Source organism: Microcaecilia unicolor, chromosome 2, assembly GCF_901765095.1.
Source record: "Microcaecilia unicolor chromosome 2, aMicUni1.1, whole genome shotgun sequence".
In the NCBI taxonomy this organism is placed as follows: Eukaryota; Metazoa; Chordata; class Amphibia; order Gymnophiona; family Siphonopidae; genus Microcaecilia; species Microcaecilia unicolor.
In genome coordinates, this window is record NC_044032.1 from 349,114,240 (window position 1) to 349,133,606 (window position 19,367).

The 19,367-nt window shown below is 49.9% G+C and overlaps 1 protein-coding gene across 1 annotated transcript in view; it reads left to right on the forward strand.

Annotated features, from left to right (window-relative positions):
* The window catches only part of LOC115463719 (stimulated by retinoic acid gene 6 protein-like), a 393,767-nt gene that overhangs the window by 322,610 nt on the left and 51,790 nt on the right, over positions 1–19,367 (forward strand). The window contains exon 18 of the mRNA XM_030194443.1: positions 12,509–12,672. Coding sequence (XP_030050303.1) covers positions 12,509–12,672 — 164 coding nt within the window. The remainder of the gene's footprint in view (positions 1–12,508; positions 12,673–19,367) is intronic.

The following is a 19,367-nucleotide window of genomic DNA, read 5'->3' on the forward strand; positions in this document are numbered from 1 at the left end:
AAAGGAGAACACTCTCACTCAGCCCAGAGACACACAGCAGCAGCTAACCCAGAGGGAAGGAAAAGAATACTCTAAATCAACACAGATCCCTGTCAGAACCTAGAGCACGTTCTGAGAGAAACCTATCAGGCTTTCCTGTTACTACCAAGAAGTAACGCAAAAGCAGAGAAACTCCTCAGCTGCAGGCTAAAGTACTATCCCCTGACGTCAGCACAACCCCTGGCAGCCAATCAGAAGAGACGTCCCCCCTCCCCCTCAGCCAAACCGGCAGAATCATAACAATTCCATAATAGTACATAGTTTTTAAAATGTCCACAAGCCACCCATTCCACCTTATATCCACTCCCCCTTTTCAGCTGCATGCATTAGAATTTACGCGCACTGCATTATAGAATATGCCTAGGAAACTGTGTGCGTAAATTCTAATTAAAGCCAATGTGTGCTCCTAATTGATTTGTTAATCAATTTGTTAATCAATTTGGCTGTGCGGCCAAATTAGTGTGCACAAGTTAAGGTGCCATTTATAGAATTTGGGGGTATGTCCGTTCCTCTGTGGCTGGCTTAAGTGTTCACGGCTAAGTGCATATGCACATATATGTAGTTATTTTTTTATTTACTGGGATTTATTGACAGTCTTTATGAAGAGATCTGCAACAGGTATAGCTTAATATAAACAACTTACATTGTAAAAATAATAAAATGACCATTCATAAAATACAATAAGCAAGGTAAACTTGTATTAACAGTGTAAAAATAATAAAATGACCAAGCATAAAATACAATAAATAAGTATCTCAAACATGTCCTTGAGCGATATCAGAGCCTAAGATGCAGTGTAGAGACCAACTGAATTTGGGTTTCAAACCAAAACCGGTCCAAAATCCATATTTGGCCTCATTTCGGTTTTGGCCAAAAATACTGATGCATTTTCAGCTGAAACCAAAACTTTGGGCTCTGTCCCTCCCCCTCTCCCCAGAGGAGCCTTGTCTATCCCTCCCTTTCCTGAACAAGAAAAGCCATCCCTCCCTCCTCCCCCTTCCATAACAGGAGGAGCCCACCCTCTGAGACCTATCTTTAAACTTTGATGGTCTAGTGGCCTAACCAGAGCAGGAGTGGTCCCCAGTCTCTCTTGTCCCTGCCGCCTTCACCATCAAAATAGCTACCAAGACCATCAGTGGCAATATCAGTGAAGGTCACGGCAGCCATTTTGAGATTGGAACGGTGTAGTCAGGAGATGCTGTGAATCACTCCTGCCTCTGCCTCTGCCATATTTGCTGCCTTTTCTACTGTTATTGTCTTAGTTAATTGTTTGAAAAAACGTTAAGTAACACAGAAAGTGCAGCATATTTCGTGATACTGCCTGCAGTCTCCTGGCATTTCTTAGTCCTGGCCCTGGTGCCAAACCAATACATTTGTTATTTTGAGTAGTCCCATCTTACAGTATCTGGGCATATCTAGGGATCCACCTTACAGTCATGACTGAAAGAACTAGTATACCTTTCATTTTTATTTCAGGTATATGAATGAGACTTTTGGGTGGGGGGGGGGAGTTCCATATGTTTATATTTTCTGACTTTTTACATAATACATAGAAAAGGTGCACAAATTTCTTGGCTTTAAAACCAGGATTCTATAGCGTCCCACAGATCAATCCAGAGACTTGTGTCCCTCTACCAGCAGGTGGAGATTGAGAGAACCTCCGAGGTTTGCTATATGTGGACCTGTGCAGCCAAGTAAACCCCAGTATTCAGTCTATCTAGCAGGTGGAGGGACACCTCTGTGCAGCTCTGGTTTGATCTGGCTACTGGTGTCCTTTGGGCTTAGTTTAGCACAGTCAGGGGTTGAGTGGCTTTTTGTAGCTGCTGGTGTACACCTGGTGGTGCCAGGTCCCTCCCGGTCTCCCCCTACCTTTCCTCCATCGCCTAGGGCTGTGGGCCTGATCGGGTGTTGCCTTTCTCTCCTGAGTTAAAAAAAAAAATGTAAGCGTCTCTTTAACAGACTTTGTTTTTGTTTACTTATACGGAGGAGCTAGACGGACTGCCGAGTCTGTTTGAGGGGCAGGTGTTTGTGGAGCATGTCAGTGCCTTCTGAGGCGGCTAAGCGCTGCTCCCGGTGTGGGGGTTGGAGAGCAGCATCGTCGGAGTGTGAGTCGTGTCGCCGTCAGCCCACAGCGGGTGTTCAGCGCGACGGGGGTTCCCCTCAGGCGTCTGGTGAGTCGGAAGCGCAGGGGATAGTTTTGGCGGTTTCCTTAGGGCAGTTAGTGCAGCCTACATTGGTGGGTGCCATTTTTTCCTGTTAGGCGTGACCAGCTTTGCACGTGGCAGTTGATAGGAGGCTTAGCACGCTTCTGTGGCACAGGCTGCAATGCTACTACTACTACTACTTAACATTTCTAAAGCGCTACTAGGGTTACGCAGCGCTGTACAAATTAACATAGAGGGACGGTCCCTGCTCAAGGACCTTACAATCTAAGAGACAAGTGAACGGACAGTCCGATAGGGGCGGTCAAATTGAGGCAGTCTGGATTTACTGAACGGTAAGAGTTAGGTGCCGAATGCAGCATTGAAGAGGTGGGTTTTAAGCAAAGACTTGAAGATGGGCAGGGAGGGGGCTTGGCGTAAGGGCTCAGGAAGGTTGTTCCAAGCATAGGGTGAGGTGAGGCAGAATGAGCGGAGCCTGGAGTTGGCGGTGTTGGAGAAGGGTACAGAGAGGAGGGATTTGTCCTGTGAACGGAGGTTACAGGCGGGAACATAAGGGGAGATGAGGGTAGAGAGGTAGTGAGGGGCAGCAGACTGAATGCATTTGTAGGTAAGAAGGAGAAGCTTGAATTGAATGCGGTATCTGATTGGAAGCCAGTGAAGTGACCTGAGGACAGGGGTGATATGAGTATATCGGTTTTGGCGGAATATGAGATGTGCCGCAGAGTTCTGAACAGATTGAAGGGGGGATAGATGGCTAAGTGGGAGGCCGGTGATGAGTAAGTTGCAGTAGTCAAGGCGAGAGGTAATGAGAGCATGGACGAGAGTTTGGGTGGTGTGTTCAGAGAGGAAAGGGCGAATTTTGCTGATGTTAAAGAGGAAGAAGTGGCAGGTCTTGGCAATCTGCTGGATATGCGCAGAGAAGGAGAGGGAGGAGTCAAAGATGACTCCGAGGTTGCGGGCAGATGAGACGGGGAGGATGAGGGTGTTATCAACTGAGATAGAAAGTGGAGGAAGAGGAGACGTGGGTTTTGGTGGAAAGATGATGAGCTCGGTCTTGGACATGTTCAGTTTCAGGTGGCGGTTGGACATCCAGGCAGCAATGTCGGATAGGCAGGCTGATACCTTTGCCTGGGTCTCTGCGGTGATGTTTGGTCTGGACAGATATAGCTGGGTATCATCAGCATAGAGATGATACTGGAAACCATGAGATGAGATCAGGGCGCCCAGGGAAGAGGTGTAGATTGAGAAGAGAAGGGGTCCAAGGACAGATCCCTGGGGAACACCAACAGATAGGGGGATAGGGGTGGAGGAAGATCCATGAGAGTGAACTCTGAAGGTGCGGTGGGAGCGATAGGAGGAGAACCAGGAGAGGACAGAGCCCTGGAACCCAAATGAGGACAGTGTGGCACGCTCAAGTATTTTGGAGAGGAAGGGTAGTAGGGAGATGGGGCGGTAATTGGAGGGACAGGTAGGGTCAAGTGATGGTTTTTTGAGGAGAGGTGTGACTATGGCGTGCTTGAAGGTGTCAGGGACAGTTGCAGTGGAGAGAGAGAGGTTGAGGATATGACAGATGGAGGGGGTGACAGTATGAGAGATGATGTTAAGTAAGTTGGTGGGGATGGGATCAGAAGAGCAGGTGGTGGATTTCGAGGAGGAAAGAAGGCGAGCGGTTTCCTCCTCGGTGATGACAGGAAAGGAGGAGAAAAAGGCCTGGGTTGGTTGGGTGAGGGAGAGGGTTGCAGGGTGAAGAAGAGATGGCTTGGTAGTGAACTCAAGGTTGATCTTTTGCATCTTGTCGTGGAAGTAATCAGCCAGTGATTGAGGAGAGAGCGAGGGTGGGGTGGGAGCGGAGGGCACTTTGAGGAGGGAGTAAAGGGTGGAGAAGAGACGACGGGGGTTGGAGCTGAGAGAATTGGTCAATTGGGTGTAGTAGTCCTGTTTGGCAAGGAAAAGGGAGAAGTGGAAGGAGGATAGCATGAATTTGTAGTGAAGGAAGTCTGAATGGGTGCGAGATTTCCTCCAGAGGCGTTCAGCAGATCGGGCGCAGGAGCGAAGGTGACGGATGCAAGGGGTCAGCCAGGGCTGGGGATTAGTACGCTTTGTGGGACGGGAGGTGGAAGGTGCGAGGGTGTCCAGAGCAGAGGAGAGAGTGGCATTGTAAGCGGAGACAGCCTTGTCGACAGACTCGGAGGACATGATGGAGGGGAGGAGATTAGAAATATTAGAGGATAGGGTGGGAGGGTCAATAGCCTGGAGATTCCTGGAGGTAGTGGTTAAAGTTGGATGGGGCTGAGGGGGGGGGGGGGGGGGGTGAAGAAGTGTGAAGGTGATTAGGTGATGATCGGAGAGAGGAAGAGTTGAAACATGGAAATTGGAGGGAGAGCCGGAAGAGGAGAGGACGAGGTCAAGACAATGGCCGTCTCAGTGAGTAGGGGTGGTGGAGCAAAGCTGGATGTTGAAGGAGGATGTTAGAGTGAGGAACTGAGAAGCGTGAGGGTCAGACTGGTCATCAACGTGTATGTTAAAATCTCCGAGAATGAGGGACGGAGATGAGGGTTCAAGAAAGACGGAAAGCCAGGCATCGAAGTCGGTGAGGAAGGAAGAGAGGGGTTTATTAGGGGGGCGGTAAATGACTGCCACTCTGAGTGGTAATGGGTAGAATAGCCGGATGGAGTGAGCTTCAAAGGATGAGAAGCAGTGAGACTGCGGTAGGAGGAGGGGTTGGAAACTACAGGAGGGCGAGAGAAGTAGCCTGACGCCTCCACCGCGGCCAGCTGGGCGGGGAGTGTGGGAGAAGAGATAACCTCCATGACAAAGGGCCGCGACTGAGGCAGAGTTGTCAGGGGAGAGCCAGGTTTCAGTTAGGGCGAGCAGTTGAAGGGAACGAGAGATGAAGAGATCATGGGTGAAGGGCAGTTTGTTGCAGACCGAGTGGGCATTCCACAAGGCACATGAGAAGGGGAGGGAAGAGGGGGGGAGGAGGGGAATAGAAACGAGATTGGAGACATCACGGAATCGTTTGCATGGATAGGAGGAGGAAAGCAATTTAGAGGGAGCGGGGGAGTCCCTTTCAGTTCCTTTTTCCACGGATTTTGTTTTATTAATGCACAATGCCTTTCTTCTGAAGAAGTCAGGAGCTTCTCTTCAGGCAGCCCAGTCTCTTACTCAGCAAACTTCGGTTGCTGCAGCCTCTCAGTCTTTCCTGCCAAAACGTCCCCGGGTGGAGATTTTGGATCCCGAGGAGCTATCTGACACAGATGACCCGGTTTTGTCTCTGGGCTCTCCCTCAGATTCATTGGATTTGACAGATGAGGTCACCCTGCCTTCTGAGGAGGGGGATGACCCGATGGCTGCCCGCCTTTTTCGCAGGGAAGAGCTTCCCTCCCTGATTATTAACGTTTTTGAGGTTTTGGCCATTTCACCCCCTGAATCGTCAGGGGAAACAGGTTCGGTGCCCTTTATTATGTCTGGCACCAAATGCCCACCTCGTTCCTTTCATGTGCATGAGGCCATGAAAATCCTTATTTCAGCGCAATGGGATACACTGGATAGTGGGCTTAAGGTTGCTAGAGCTATGTCGCGTCTTTACATGCGGCCTGCTGCTGACTTAGACTTGCTGAAGGTTCTTACGGTGGATTTATTAATCACAGCGGTCACTAAGAAAACCACTCTCCCTGTGGAGGGTGGCACGGCGCTCAAGAACCCTCAGGATCGTAAGTTGGAGACTTGCTTGAAGCTGTCCTTTGAAGTTGCGGCCCTTTCCCCGCTAGCTTCAGTTTGTGTCTCCTATGCGGCGCGGGCATGCTTATTGTGGGTACAGAAAGCCTCCTCTCCGAAGGACCTCGTGGCTGTTTTGCCGGCCTCAGAGTCCGGTTTAGCCTTCCTTGTGGATCTTCTTTATGATCTTTTGAGGGCTTTGGCGAAGTAGGTTTCCCTAGCGGTCACAGCGCGCCGCTGACTGTGGTTGCAACATTGGGCTGCAAACGTGGCCTCTTAGTCACGGCTGGCAAGGCTTCCTTTTAGGGGAAAATTTTTGTTTGGGACAGACCTAGAACAGATTGTGAAGGAAGGACCTCAGTGACTCTAAGGGCCAGCGCCTCCCAGAGGACAGGTCCAAATTTGTGCGACCGGCGGGACCTAGACCTAAGTTTAGGGTTACACGTCGTTACCGTCCAGGTCGCGGGGCCTCTTTTCAGAGAGCAAGGTCTTCTCAGAGACCTCAGCCCTTTCGAGGTGACAGATGGGTCTTCCTTTCCGGTAACAGAAACCAGCCCGCAGCCAGGTCCGCCCAATGATGGGGCCCTGGTCCATCTCCAACTGGTTATTGGGGGCAGGCTCTCCCTATTCCTGGTGGAGTGGACCAGGGTAACATCCGACGGATGGGTCTTGGAGGTTATCAGAGATGGCTACAAGTTGGAATTGGCTCGTCCGATAGTAGACTCGTTTCTGGAATCTCCTTGCAAATCTCCCGCCAAGGTGCGGGCCGTTTGTCACACCCTCCTCAACTTGCAACAACTGGGAGCTGTCCAGCCTGTACCCCCAGCAGAAAGAGGGTGCGATCGATACTCCATTTATTTTGTGGTGCCAAAAAAGGGCGGTTCTTGGCAACCCATCCTAGATCTCGTGTGCGTCAACAGGTCCTTACGGGTTCTGCATTTCCGCATGGAAACCCTCCGCTCGGTGATTGCAGCGGTACAGCCAGGGGAGTTTTTGAAGTCTCTCGATCTCAAAGAGGCCTATTTACACATTCCAATTTGGCCTCCCCACAGGCATTTTCTTCGCTTTGCAGTGCTCGGTCGTCATTTTCAATTCAAAGCGATGCCCTTCGGCCTAGCCACAGCACCTCAGACTTTTTCCAAGGTCCTTGTCGTAGTGGTGACCTATCTCAGAAAGGAAGGGATTCAAGTCCATCCTTATCTAGACGACTGGCTTGCGTGGGCGTCTTCTTTCGAGGAGAGTCGACGGGCAACCGACAGTGGTCTGGTTGCTTCAATTGCTTGGTTGGGTGATCAACTTCCCAAAGTGCAGCCTTACACCCTCCCAGATGCTGGAATACTTGGGAGTGTGCTTCAATACCCGAACAGGGATAGTTTCTCTTCCTTCAGCTCGAGCACAGCGGTTGCAGGGTCAGTTGCGAGCTCTGTTCCAAACTCCAAACCCGCAGGCTTGGGACTATGTACAAGTTTTGGGTTCCATGGCCTCCACCTTGGACGTCGTAAAGTGGGCCAGAGCTCACATGCGCCCCCTGCAGTGGCACCTTCTGAGCCGTTGGTCTCCTCTCTTGGAGGATTATGAGGTTCAGGTGCCATGTTCGACCCGTCTGCACACAATCATGCACTGGTGGTTCATTCAAAAGAATTTGGTGTCGGGCATTCCTCTGCAAACCCCGGCATGGAAGATCGTGACCACGGATGCATCGCTGTGTGGTTGGGGGCCTCATTGCCTCCAACAGATGGCCCAGGGCATTTGGACCTCGTCAGAGGCGTCTTGGTCCATCAACCGCTTGGAATTGCGGGCGATTCGTCTGGCCCTTCTGGAGTTTCTGTCTCTTCTCCGTGGTTGCTCAGTTCGAGGTGTCTCGGACAATGCGATGGTGGTCGCCTACATGAACCATTAGGGGGGCACCACGAGTGCACCACTAGCGCGCGAGGCGGCCCTGATATGCCGTTGGGCAGAGACTCATCTCTCTCTCGATGGTGGCTCATATAGCGGGGTCAAGTGGACTATCTCAGTCACCACCAGTTGGAGCTGTGGGAGTGGACACTCTCCCCTCTGGCCTTCAATCAGATAGTTGCCCGTTGAGGGATGCTGGTGATGGACTTAATGGCCACTGCATTCAATGCAAAGTTTCCCCGTTTCTTCAGCAGGGGAAGAGAGCTGGGCTCGGAAGGCATCGATGCTCTTCTACGACCTTGGCCCATAGGCCTGCTTTATGCCTTTCCCGCGTGGCTTATGGTGGGCAGGTTACTGGCTCGCATTGCCAGTCATCCCAGTCGAGTGATCCTGGTGGCCCCGGATTGGCCCAGACGTCACTGGTACGCGGATATGGTCAGGCTCCTGTTCGATCGTCCTCTCCGGCTCCAGGCGCAGGACGGTCTCTTTCTGCAGGGACTAGTCATGATGGAGGATCCCTCCCCTTTTGGTCTTACGGCCTGGCCCTTGAAAGGGCGAAGTTGAGAACGAAAAGGTATCCAGACACGGTTATCGCTACGATGCTTCAAGCTCGGAAAAGATCCACCTCTATAACTTATGCTAGGGTGTGGCGTACCTTCGATTCGTGGTGTGCGAGTTCAGGATTGTCAGCGGCTTCGGCTTCGGTATCGGTTATCCTTGCGTTTCTACCTGTTCCTCTGATCCTATTCCCACCCATCTACTTAACACTATCTTTCCTACTGTCATCCCTTTTATCTGTCATATCCTCAATCTTTCACTGTCCACTGTGACTGTTCCTGATGCCTTCAAACATGCCGTAGTCACACCACTCCTTAAAAAACCTTCATTGGACCCTACCTGTCCTTCCAACTGTCGCCCCATCTCCCTCCTCCCTTTCCTATCCAAGATACCTGAACGGGTGCTGTTCACCGCTGTTGCCTTGACTTTCTTTCATCTCAAGCTATTCTTGATCCACTTCAATCTGGCTTTTGATCCCTTCATTCAACTGAAACAGCGCTTTCTAAAGTCTCCAATGATCTGTTCCTAGCCAGATCCAAAGGTCTCTATTCTATACTCATCCTTCTCGATCTATCTGCTGCTTTTGACACTGTTGATCACAACCTACTCCTTGATACACTGTCCTCACTTGGATTTCAGGGCTCTGTTCTTTCCTGCTTTTCTTCTTATCTCTCCCAGCATACCTTTAGTGTATACTCTAGTGGATCCTCCTCTACTTCTATCCCACTGTCAGTTGGTGTACCTCAGGGATCTGTCCTGAGACCTCTTTTTTTCTCCATCTATACTTCTTCCCTCGGTACTCTGATCTCATCCCATGGTTTCCAGTATCAACTTTACGCTGATGACTCCCAGATCTACCTCTCCACACCAGAAATCTCAGCAGGAATCCAGGCCAAAGTATCAGCCTGCCTGTCTGACATTGCTGCCTGGATATCTCAGTGCCATCTGAAACTAAACATGACCAAGACTGAGCTTCTCATCTTTCCCCCTAAACCAACATCTCCTCCTCCCCCATTTGCTATTTCTGTGGATAACACTCTCATCCTTCCTGTCTCATCAGCTCGTAACCTTGGGGTCATCTTCGACTCCTCCCTCTCCTTCTCTGCACATATTCAGCAGACTGCTAAAACCTGTTGTTTCTTTCTGTATAATATCACCAAAATTCACCCTTTCCTTTCTGAGCACACTACCAGAACCCGCATCCACACTCTTATCACCTCTCGCTTAGACTATTGCAACTTGCTTCTTACAGGTCTCCCACTTAGCCATCTCTCTCCTCTTCAATCTGTTCAAAATTCTGCGGCACGACTAATATTCCGCCAGTGTCGTTATACTCATATCAGCCCTCTCCTCAAGTCACTTCACTGGCTTCCTATTCGTTTCCGCATACAGTTCAAACTCCTCTTATTGACCTATAAATGCATTCACTCTGCATCTCCTGTACCTCTCCACTCTCATCTCTCCCTACATTCCTCTCCGGGAACTCCGCTCACTGGGTAAATCTCTCTTATCTGCACCCTTCTCCTCCACTGCTAACTCCAGACTCTGTTCCTTTTATCTTGCTGCACTATATGCCTGGAATAGACTTCTTGAGCCAGTACGTCAAGTTCCATCTCTGGCCGTCTTCAAATCTAAGCTAAAAGCCCACCTTTATGATGCTGCTTTTAACTCCTAACCCTTATTCACTTTGTTCAGAACCCTTATTTTATCATCCTCACTTTAATATTTCCTTATCTCTTGTTTGTTCTGTCTGTCTGTCCTAATTAGATTGTAAGCTCTGTCGAGCAGGGACTGTCTCTTCATGTTCAAGTGTACAGCACTGCGTACATCTAGTAGCACTTTAGAAATGATAAGTAGTAGTAGTAGAGGGTGTACAGAAATCACCGTTGAGTTCTCTTAAGGTGCAGGTGGCAGCTCTGGCATCCTTTAGAGGCCGGCTTCAGGGGGCGTCGATCGCCTCCCACCCAGATGTGGTTCGTTTTTTAAGGGGCGTAAATCGGTTTCATCCTCCGCACATGCCAGTTCTGCCATCCTGGAACATTAATCTAGTTCTCAAAGCGCTTCAGCGTCCTCCTTTCGAACTTTATCGGGGATTACGGTTAAGGATCTTACCTTGAAGGCGATTTTCCTAGTAGCCATTACTTTGGCTCAGAGAATTTCAGAGTTGCAGGCTCTTTCTTGCAGAGACCCCTTCCTGCGTTTTACGGAGGCGGGGGTATCGATTAGGACAGTCCTTCATTTTTTGTGCAAGGTGGTTTCTCGTTTCCATTTGGGGCAGTCTCTGCATTTGCCGACTTTTCGCCGGGAAGATTACCCCGAGTAATTCCGGGCTCTTCGCTGCCTCGACGTGAGACGGGCTCTTCTCAGGTATTTGGAGGTGAGGAAAGAATTTCGTCTTTCTGATCATCACTTCTTCCTTTTTGGAGGCAGTAAGAAGGATCATATGGCTTCCAAGGCCACCATAGCCCGGGTGCGGGAGGCCATCACTTCGGCCTACGTGGCATTGGGCAAGCAAGCCCCTGCGCAAATTCGTGCTCATTCTAAGCGAGGTCAGGCTTCCTCCTATGCAAAGTCCCATTTGGTTTCTCTGGAAGATATCTGCAGAGCCACTACATGGGCTTCGGTCCATACGTTCACTCGTCATTATCGGGTGGATGTGGCAGCTCGGCAGGATGCAGTGTTTAGTTCATCGGTGATTTCTGCCGGGTTGGGGGTTTCCCACCCTACTTGAGGACTGCTTGGGTACATCCCACAAGTCTCTGGATTGATCTGTGGGACACTATGGAAGGAAAAATTAATTCTTACCTGATAATTTTCTTTCCATTAGTCCCAACAGATCAATCCAGATGCCCCCCCCCCCCCCCCCACCCTGGATTTACTGTCTGCGGTTTTGTTTCAGTTGGTTAGTCTTTTCAGGTTTCGTTGTTCTGAATGTTCCTTCGTTAGATTAAATAAAAAATAAAATAAAATTGGAAGTGGTGGAAGTATGTTGGGCATTTGGTCTGAAAATGTCAGGAGAGTTTTCTATTGTTTCCATTCCACTGCTTTGGTATCATTCATACTGAGGTTTACTTGGCTGCACAGGTCCACATATAGCAAACCTCGGAGGTTCTCTCTATCTCCACCTGCTGGTAGAGGGACACAACCCACAAGTCTCTGGATTGATCTGTTGGGACTAATGGAAAGAAAATTATCAGGTAAGAATTAATTTTTCCGTCTTCACCTTAGGTGCTTGCTACATATTGAAATTTCTTTGTAGATGTTTTATTTCACTGGGGACACAAGAGAGGCATATGATCTGTGATGCAAGCAGAGCAGAACAAACAGTAGACCTACAAACAAAAAGCAAGGATTTTAATTCAGACAGTCATATTTTCCTGACATGGCCGTGTATCACCAGAAAGCTGAATCAGAGGCAGAACTAGAGAGGAAAAAAGCACACTTCCCTCTAGATTATCACTGGAGATGAATTAGCCTTGCAACATGTCTTCCAAGGGTTCTCCAGCAAATCAGCCAAGAGTTTTTGACTCTGACGCAGCCTTCTGGCAAAACATTGGCATATATGATTAAAATTCTTGCTTTTTCACCGTCTAAATTTGTGAGTTTGTTTGTTCCACTGTTATTTCACTGGGGACTCGTGGATTATTTTTTTTTTTTTTGAATTATGACATCTGCTGCCTCAAAAATTAGTGTAGTATAATGCTTGTTGCTATAGCTCTCTTCCACTTACTACTCTCTGTTTAGTATGTAATTTCTTTACATTTAATTTTTGGATACACATTTTATGATATAATTGTTATTCTGTATTTCCTGTGTTCCTACTGTATATTGAAATGTGGAATTTCTGCTTTGCCTTCATTCATGAGATTTGTCTAGGATGTAAACTGATAGATAATAAAGATTAAAGGCTCCTTTTACAAGCCATGGTAGGATTCCCAGTGTGGCAAATGTGACAAAGCTCATTCAATTCCTCTGGTCTTTGTTGCATTTGCTGCAAAGGAATCACTACCGTGGCTTTGTAAAAGGAGCACTACATTTAAAAATATATATACTGGATGAAAAAGATATAGCAGCCCCTAATTTTAGTGAGAATGACTAGGAAAAATTCTAATGATAAATTTTTATGTTCTTTACAGAAAGGCATTTTACAACTTCAGTTACTTCTTTTTCTTCTACAATGTGTTCGTGGGATTGAATGCATGCCTGCTCAGACTTCTCTGCAGCTTTAGTTTGGGAACTTGGCTTATTGCACGAATAGACAGATCAATACTCCAGAAAGGTTATGAAGCTTTTGATTCGGGTGAGTATAACTGCTAGCCCAAGATTTCATTAATTGTCTTCCCAGTTTCACCAAGAATTCACTGCTGTTGAGCAACTTTTGATAATAAGCTCAAGAAGTTCAGTGCCTTAGATCATAGAAACAATAATATTTGATTTCTTTTTATTAGTTGTGAAGTATATATACTATGTAAACCACTTTGGTTGTACCACAGAAAGGATGTTATATCTGATATATTACCCTTACCCTATTGTCTTATTTAAAGATACAGAAATAAGCAATTGTGCTACATAAACTACTACTGCTACTACTACTACTACTACTACTTAACATTTCTAAAGCGCTACTAGGGTTACGCAGCGCTGTACAATTTAACATAGAAGGACAGTCCCTGCTCAACGAGCTTACAATCTAAAAGACAAGTGTACAGACAAAGTGGGACAGTCTAGATTTCCAAAAGGTTAGGTGCCAAAGGCAGCATTGAAGAGGTGAGCTTTGAGCAAAGATTTGAAGATGGGTAGGGAGGGGGCTTGGCGTAGGGGTTCAGGAAGTTTGTTCCAGGCATAGGGTGAGGCAAGGCAGAATGAGCGGAGCCTGGAGTTGACGGTGGTGGAGAAGGGTATTGAGAGGAGGGATTTGTCCTGCGAGCGGAGGTTACAGGCGGGAACGTAGGGGGAGATGAGGGTAGAGAGGTAGTGAGGAGCAGCAGACTGAATGCATTTGTAGGTAAGGAGGAGAAGCTTGAACTGTATACGGTATCTGATCGGAAGCCAGTGAAGTGACCTGAGGAGAGGGGTGATATGAGTATATAGGTTCTGGCAAAATATAAGACGTGCGGCAGAGTTCTGAACGGATTGGAGGGGGGATAGATGGATAAGTGGGAGGCCAGTGAGGAGTAGGTTGCAGTAGTCAAGGCGAGAGGTAATGAGAGCGTGGACGAGAGTTCGGGTGGTGTGCTCAGAAGGGAAAGGGCGAATTTTGCTGATGTTAAAGAGGAAGAAGCAACAGGTCTTGGCAGTCTGCTGGATATGCGCAGAGAAGGAGAGGGAGGAGTCGAAGTTGACCCCGAGGTTGCGGGCAGATGAGACGGGGAGAATGAGGGTGTTATCAACTGAGATAGAGAGTGGGGGAAGAGGAGAGGTGGGTTTAGGTGGAAAGACGATGAGCTCGGTCTTGGACATGTTCAGCTTCAGGTGGCGGTTGGACATCCAGGCAGCAATTTCGGATAAGCAGGCCGATACCTTGGTCTGGGTCTCCGCGGTTATGTCAGGTGTGGATAGATAAAGCTGGGTGTCGTCAGCATAAAGATGATACTGAAAACCATGAGATGAGATGAGATCAGGGAGACTTGGGAAGAGGTGTAGATTGAAAAGAGAAGGGGACCAGGGACAGATCCCTGGGGAACTCCAACAGATAGCGGGATGGGGGTGGATGAAGATCCATGAGAGTGCACTCTGAAGGTGCGGTGGGAGAGATAGGAGGAGAACCAGGAGAGGACAGAGCCCCGGAACCCAAACAAGGACAGTGTGGCAAGAAGTAAATCATGATTGACAGTGTCAAAAGCGGCGGATAGATCGAGGAGGATGAGGATGGAGTAGTGGCCTCTGGATTTGGCCAGGAGCAGGTCATTACAGACTCTAGAGAGTGCTGTTTCTGTCGAGTGTAGAGGGCGAAAGCCGGATTGAAGTGGGTCGAGGTTGGCATGAGAGGAGAGAAAATCAAGACAGCGACTGTGAACGGCACGCTCAAGTATTTTGGAGAGGAAGGGTAGGAGGGAGATGGGGCGGTAGTTGGAGGGACATGTAGGGTCAAGTGATGGTTTTTTGAGGAGAGGTGTGACTACGGCTTGCTTGAAGGTGTCAGGGACGGTTGCAGTGGAGAGAGAGATGTTAAGGATGTGACAGATGGAGGGGGTGACGGTATGAGAGATGGTGTTGAGTAAGTTGGTGGGGATGGGATCAGAGGAACAGGTGGTGCATTTCGAGGAGGAAAGAAGGCGGGCGATTTCCTCCTCGGTGATGTCAGGAAAGGAGGAGAAAGAGGCCTGGGTTGGTTGGTTGAGGGAGAGGGTTAAAGGGTGAAGAGGAGGAGGTGGCTTGGTAGTGAACTCAAAGTTGATTTTTTGCACCTTGTCGCGGAAGTAATCAGCCAGTGATTGAGGAGAGAGTGGGGGGAGTGGGAGCAGGGGGCACTTTGAGGAGGGAGTTAAGGGTGGCGAAGAGACGACGGGGGTTGGAGCTGAGAGAATTGGTCAATTGGGTGTAATAGTCCTGTTTTGCAAGGAATAGGGAGGAATGGAAGGAGGATAGCATGAATTTATAGTGAAGGAAGTCCGAGTGGGTACGAGATTTCCTCCAGAGGTGTTCAGCAGATCGGGCGCAGGAGCGAAGGTAATGGATGCAAGGGGTCAGCCAAGGCTGGGGATTAGTACGCCTTGTAGGACGGGAGGTGGATGGTGCGAGTGTGTCGAGAGCAGAGGAGAGAGTGGTATTGTAAGCGGAGACAGCCTTGTCGACAGTCTCGGAGGACATGATGGAAGGGAGGAGGTTAGAGATACAAGAGGATAAGGTGGGGGGGGGTCAATAGCCTGGAGATTCCTGGAGGTAGTGGTTAAAGTTGGACGGGGCTGAGGGGGGGGGTGGAGAAGTGTGAAGGTGATCAGGTGATGATCGGAGAGAGGAAGAGCCGAGGCGTGGAAATTGGAGGGTGAGCCAGAGGAGGAGAGGACGAGGTCAAGACAATGGCCGTCACGGTGAGTAGGGGTGGTGGAGCACAGCTGGAGGTTGAAGGAGGATGTTAGAGTGAGGAACTGAGAGGTGTGAGGGTCGGATGGGTCATCAGCGTGTATGTTAAAGTCTCCGAGAATGAGGGGTGGAGATGAGGGTTCCAGGAAAATGGAGAGCCAAGCATCGAAGTCGGTGAGGAAGGAAGAGAGGGATTTATTAGGGGGGCAGTAAATGACTGCCACTCTGAGTGGTAATGGGTAGAATAGCCGGATGGAGTGGGATTCAAAGGATGAGAAGCAGTGAGACTGTGGTAGGAGGAGGGGTTGGAAACTACAGGAGGGCGAGAGTAGTAACCCAACGCCTCCACCGCAGCCAACTGGGCGGGGAGTGTGGGAGAAGAGATAACCTCCATGGCAAAGGGCCGCAACTGAAGCGGAGTCGTCTGGGGAGATCCAGGTTTCAGTTAGGGTGAGCAGTTGAAGGGAACGAGAGATGAAGAGATCGTGGGTGAGGGACAGTTTGTTGCAGACCGAGTGGGCATTCCACAAGGCACATGAGAAGGGAAGGGAAGAGGGGTGGAGGAGGGGAATAGAGACGAGATTGGAGACATCCCGGAATTGTTTGCATGGATAAGACGGGGACAGGTGAGGGGGACCTGGATTAGGATTAATGTCTCCTGCGGATAGCAGGAGGAGGAGCAGGAGAGTGCGGAGGAGAGTGGGGGAGGTCGGGCAACGAAGGTGACTTAGGAGGAATGGGGAAGGGTTAATGGTAGGAAGGAAGTGTTGAAGGTTGAGAGCAAGGAAGGAGGAGGGGGACAAGAGGGATGGTGAGGTAGTGAGAGATAAGGGTGAATAGGGTATTGCCGTGGTGAGCAGGATGGGAGGGCAGCGAATTCCGGTGGTGGACAGTGGAAGTGGGGAGAGAAGATTAGTAAGGGACAGGGCAAGGAAGAGAATGTGGACAGGGGCCATAAGTGACTGAGGTGTAATAGGTGGCTGAGTGGTGACTGAGGTGTTAAGCAGATAGATAGAGCTGGAAAGCTGGGTATGAGGCTTGGAAATGATGGACTGGCGGGCAGGTAGGTCAATGGCTGACAAACTAGTAGGCGGGCAGGAAAGACAATGGCTGACAGGCTAGCAGGCAGGCAGGCAGGTTGGCTGATGGATTAATAGGCATGCAGGCAGGTTGGTTGAAGGGCTAATAGGCAGGTACGTCAATGGCTAACAGGCTAACAAGCAGACAGGCAGGTTGGTTGATGGGCTAATAGTCAGGCAGGCAGGAAGGCAAAAACAAGCGGCATTGAGCAGGTAGGTCAATGAGCTGTCAATCTGGCAGGTAGGCTGGCAGAAGGGCTAGTAGTTAGGCAAGCAGGAAGGCAGGGGTGGTATGATGTGACTGTAGCAGTTGGAACAGACGGACTGGAGCGGCTGGATTAGAGCACGCAGGAATGGACTGACGGGAACAGGCTGGAACAGGCGCACTGGAACATGCTGGAACAAGCCAGAACAGGCAGGCAGACAGGAGCACGCTGGAGCTGAACACACAGGAAGAAGCTGGATCAGGAAGAAGCTGGAGCCGATGGACTGGAACACGCAGGAGGAGGCTGGATCAGGCAGATAGGAGCACGCTGGAGCCGAACACTCAGGAAGAAGCTGGATAGGAGCACGCTGGAGCCGAACACTCAGGAAAAAGCTGGATTAGGCAGGCAGGAACATGCTGGATCAGGAAGAAGCTGGAGCCGATGAACTGGAACACGCAGGAGGAGGCTGGATCAGGCAGATAGGAGCACGCTGGAGTCGAACACTCAGGAAGAAGCTGGATTAGGCAGGCAGGAACACGCTGGAGCCGAGGGACTGGAACAAGCAGGGAGAAGCCAGTTCAGGTGGATTGAGACAATCTGGAGCAGAAGGAAGGAGCAAGCAGAGAGAAGCTGGAACAGGCAGGCTGGATCAGACGGGCTGGAACAATCTGGAGCAGATGGATGGAGCAAGCAGGGAGAAGCTGGAACAGGCGGACTGGAACAAGCCGAGAGAAGCTGGGTCCGGGAGAAGCTGGGTCCGGTGGCCGGAGCAGGCTGGAACAGGTGGATTGGGACCAGTAGGGAGAGCTGGGTCGGGCGAACGGAGCAAGCTGAAGCAGATAGATCAGGCGAACAGGAGCAAGCAGGGGCAGAAGTACTCTGCCTCCTCTGGGGCTTTGTATTTGGGTCGCACTCCGAACTTACTTTAGGCGTCCAAGGTTAGCGATCAGTAGACCTGTAGGCTGCTCCCAGGTCGTTCTGACAAGGGAGTGTGGTGGCGGCACACAGGACTCCGGAGCATGACCAGTGCGGTGGAGCGCGACACGGCTGGCCCCCCGCCCACGCAGGAACCCCAATGTTCGGGAGCCTCCGGAGCGCCGGGCCGCAGCAGGGAGGCAGCGGGAGCCCTGGGGCAGACAGATGATCGTGCAGCGGCCTCGCGGTTTGTAGTCCGCTCCCAGGTCATTCCGACCAGGGAGCAAAGCGGCACAATCAGCTCCAGAGCAAACGGCGACGGCAGTGGGAACCCCAGGGCGGCCAGATGGCAAGGAAGGGGGTAGGCCACAGCCACGCGGCAGGCAGACGCCGGCGATCAGTACACGCGCTGGAGACCAACGAAGCCGCCGCGGTCGAACAGACCACCAACTGGGTCCGAGATAGCTCCGGTCCGGTCCGATCCGGCAAGGGACGGCCCAGGATGGTCCAGGTGGGCTCAGTTCCACGGGGCCTCAGGAGCTCGTTACGGAGCTCCCTATCTGTCGGCCATTTTGCTTCACATAAAAACTGATGTTTCTCAAAATAGTTTTTTAATTTAAAAAAATATAGATGGTAAAAGCCTCCATGAAGAGAAAGGGCATCGATGGTAAGAAACTGGAAGAAGAACCAGCTTGAAGGAGATGAGGATGGAGACAGAATGGTAGAGACTGAGTGATTGGAGAGATGATTGGAGATTGGGCTATGATTGGGGGATAGTATGTCTTGAGGGAAGAGTGTGTGGGAGAAAAGATCTGGGGAGAAGGTGCGTGTTGGGGGATCAGAATAGCAAGCTGTGATACAGGGAAGCCAAACTTCAACTCCCATTGCTGCTCCTTATGATCTTGGGCAAATCACTTAACCCTTCATTGTATAAAAGAACAGAACAAAAGAATTTAAAATTTACCTTCTGGGGTGGAGAGGAGTACATCCCTTCCCGGCAGCCACAGCAACAGGGAAAAGCAGCCTACCACAGCTAAGAGGAAAGGGGAGTGCTACAGCAGAACAGGGAGTCAATAGGATGCTGCCACTTCCCCTTAAGGATGCTCCCTCACAGTGTCAAATCCACCTTAAGATCCATAGTCCCACCCAATGGGGAAGTGACATGGGAGGGGTGGAGCCAGGAATTAGGCAGTACAGTGGAGCACTGTTTGTACTTGCACCATTAAAGCGCCTGATCGTTTTATACATGGTAATAACCTGCCTCCCCAAATCATAAAATCAATGCATGGTACTTGATAATACACGGTAGGCTGTACCAGAAATGACCTAGCGATAGCTACAACAAACTTCCTTGGCTTGGAAATGAAGCAAAGAAATGTCTTTGACACTATAATATTTCATTATTGTTCCAGTAAATAAGCGCACTGATAGTACGCGGTTACATAGCCATGTTGCTCAAACACCACAAACTAAAGATGCTCCACTGTATAAAAGCTCAGGGACCAGGTAGGTTAAGGAGGCCCAAAGGGAAGCAGCGATGTCCAACTGCATTTTTCTTCCCCACTTATGTGAGATCTGCATCCGTGACAGGTAGGCCGAGTGCCACTGAGGACCTTGAAGAACTATGCTTGATCCAGCCAGGGGCCAGCTGGTGACTGCAGCTGATTAGAGATCCATGCATGCTGTTGCCTGCACGAGCAGGACAATGGGAGGATTTTTTGCTTACACATAACAACTAGTTTGTGTTATTTTCCCCTTGCTTGTGAAGCTAA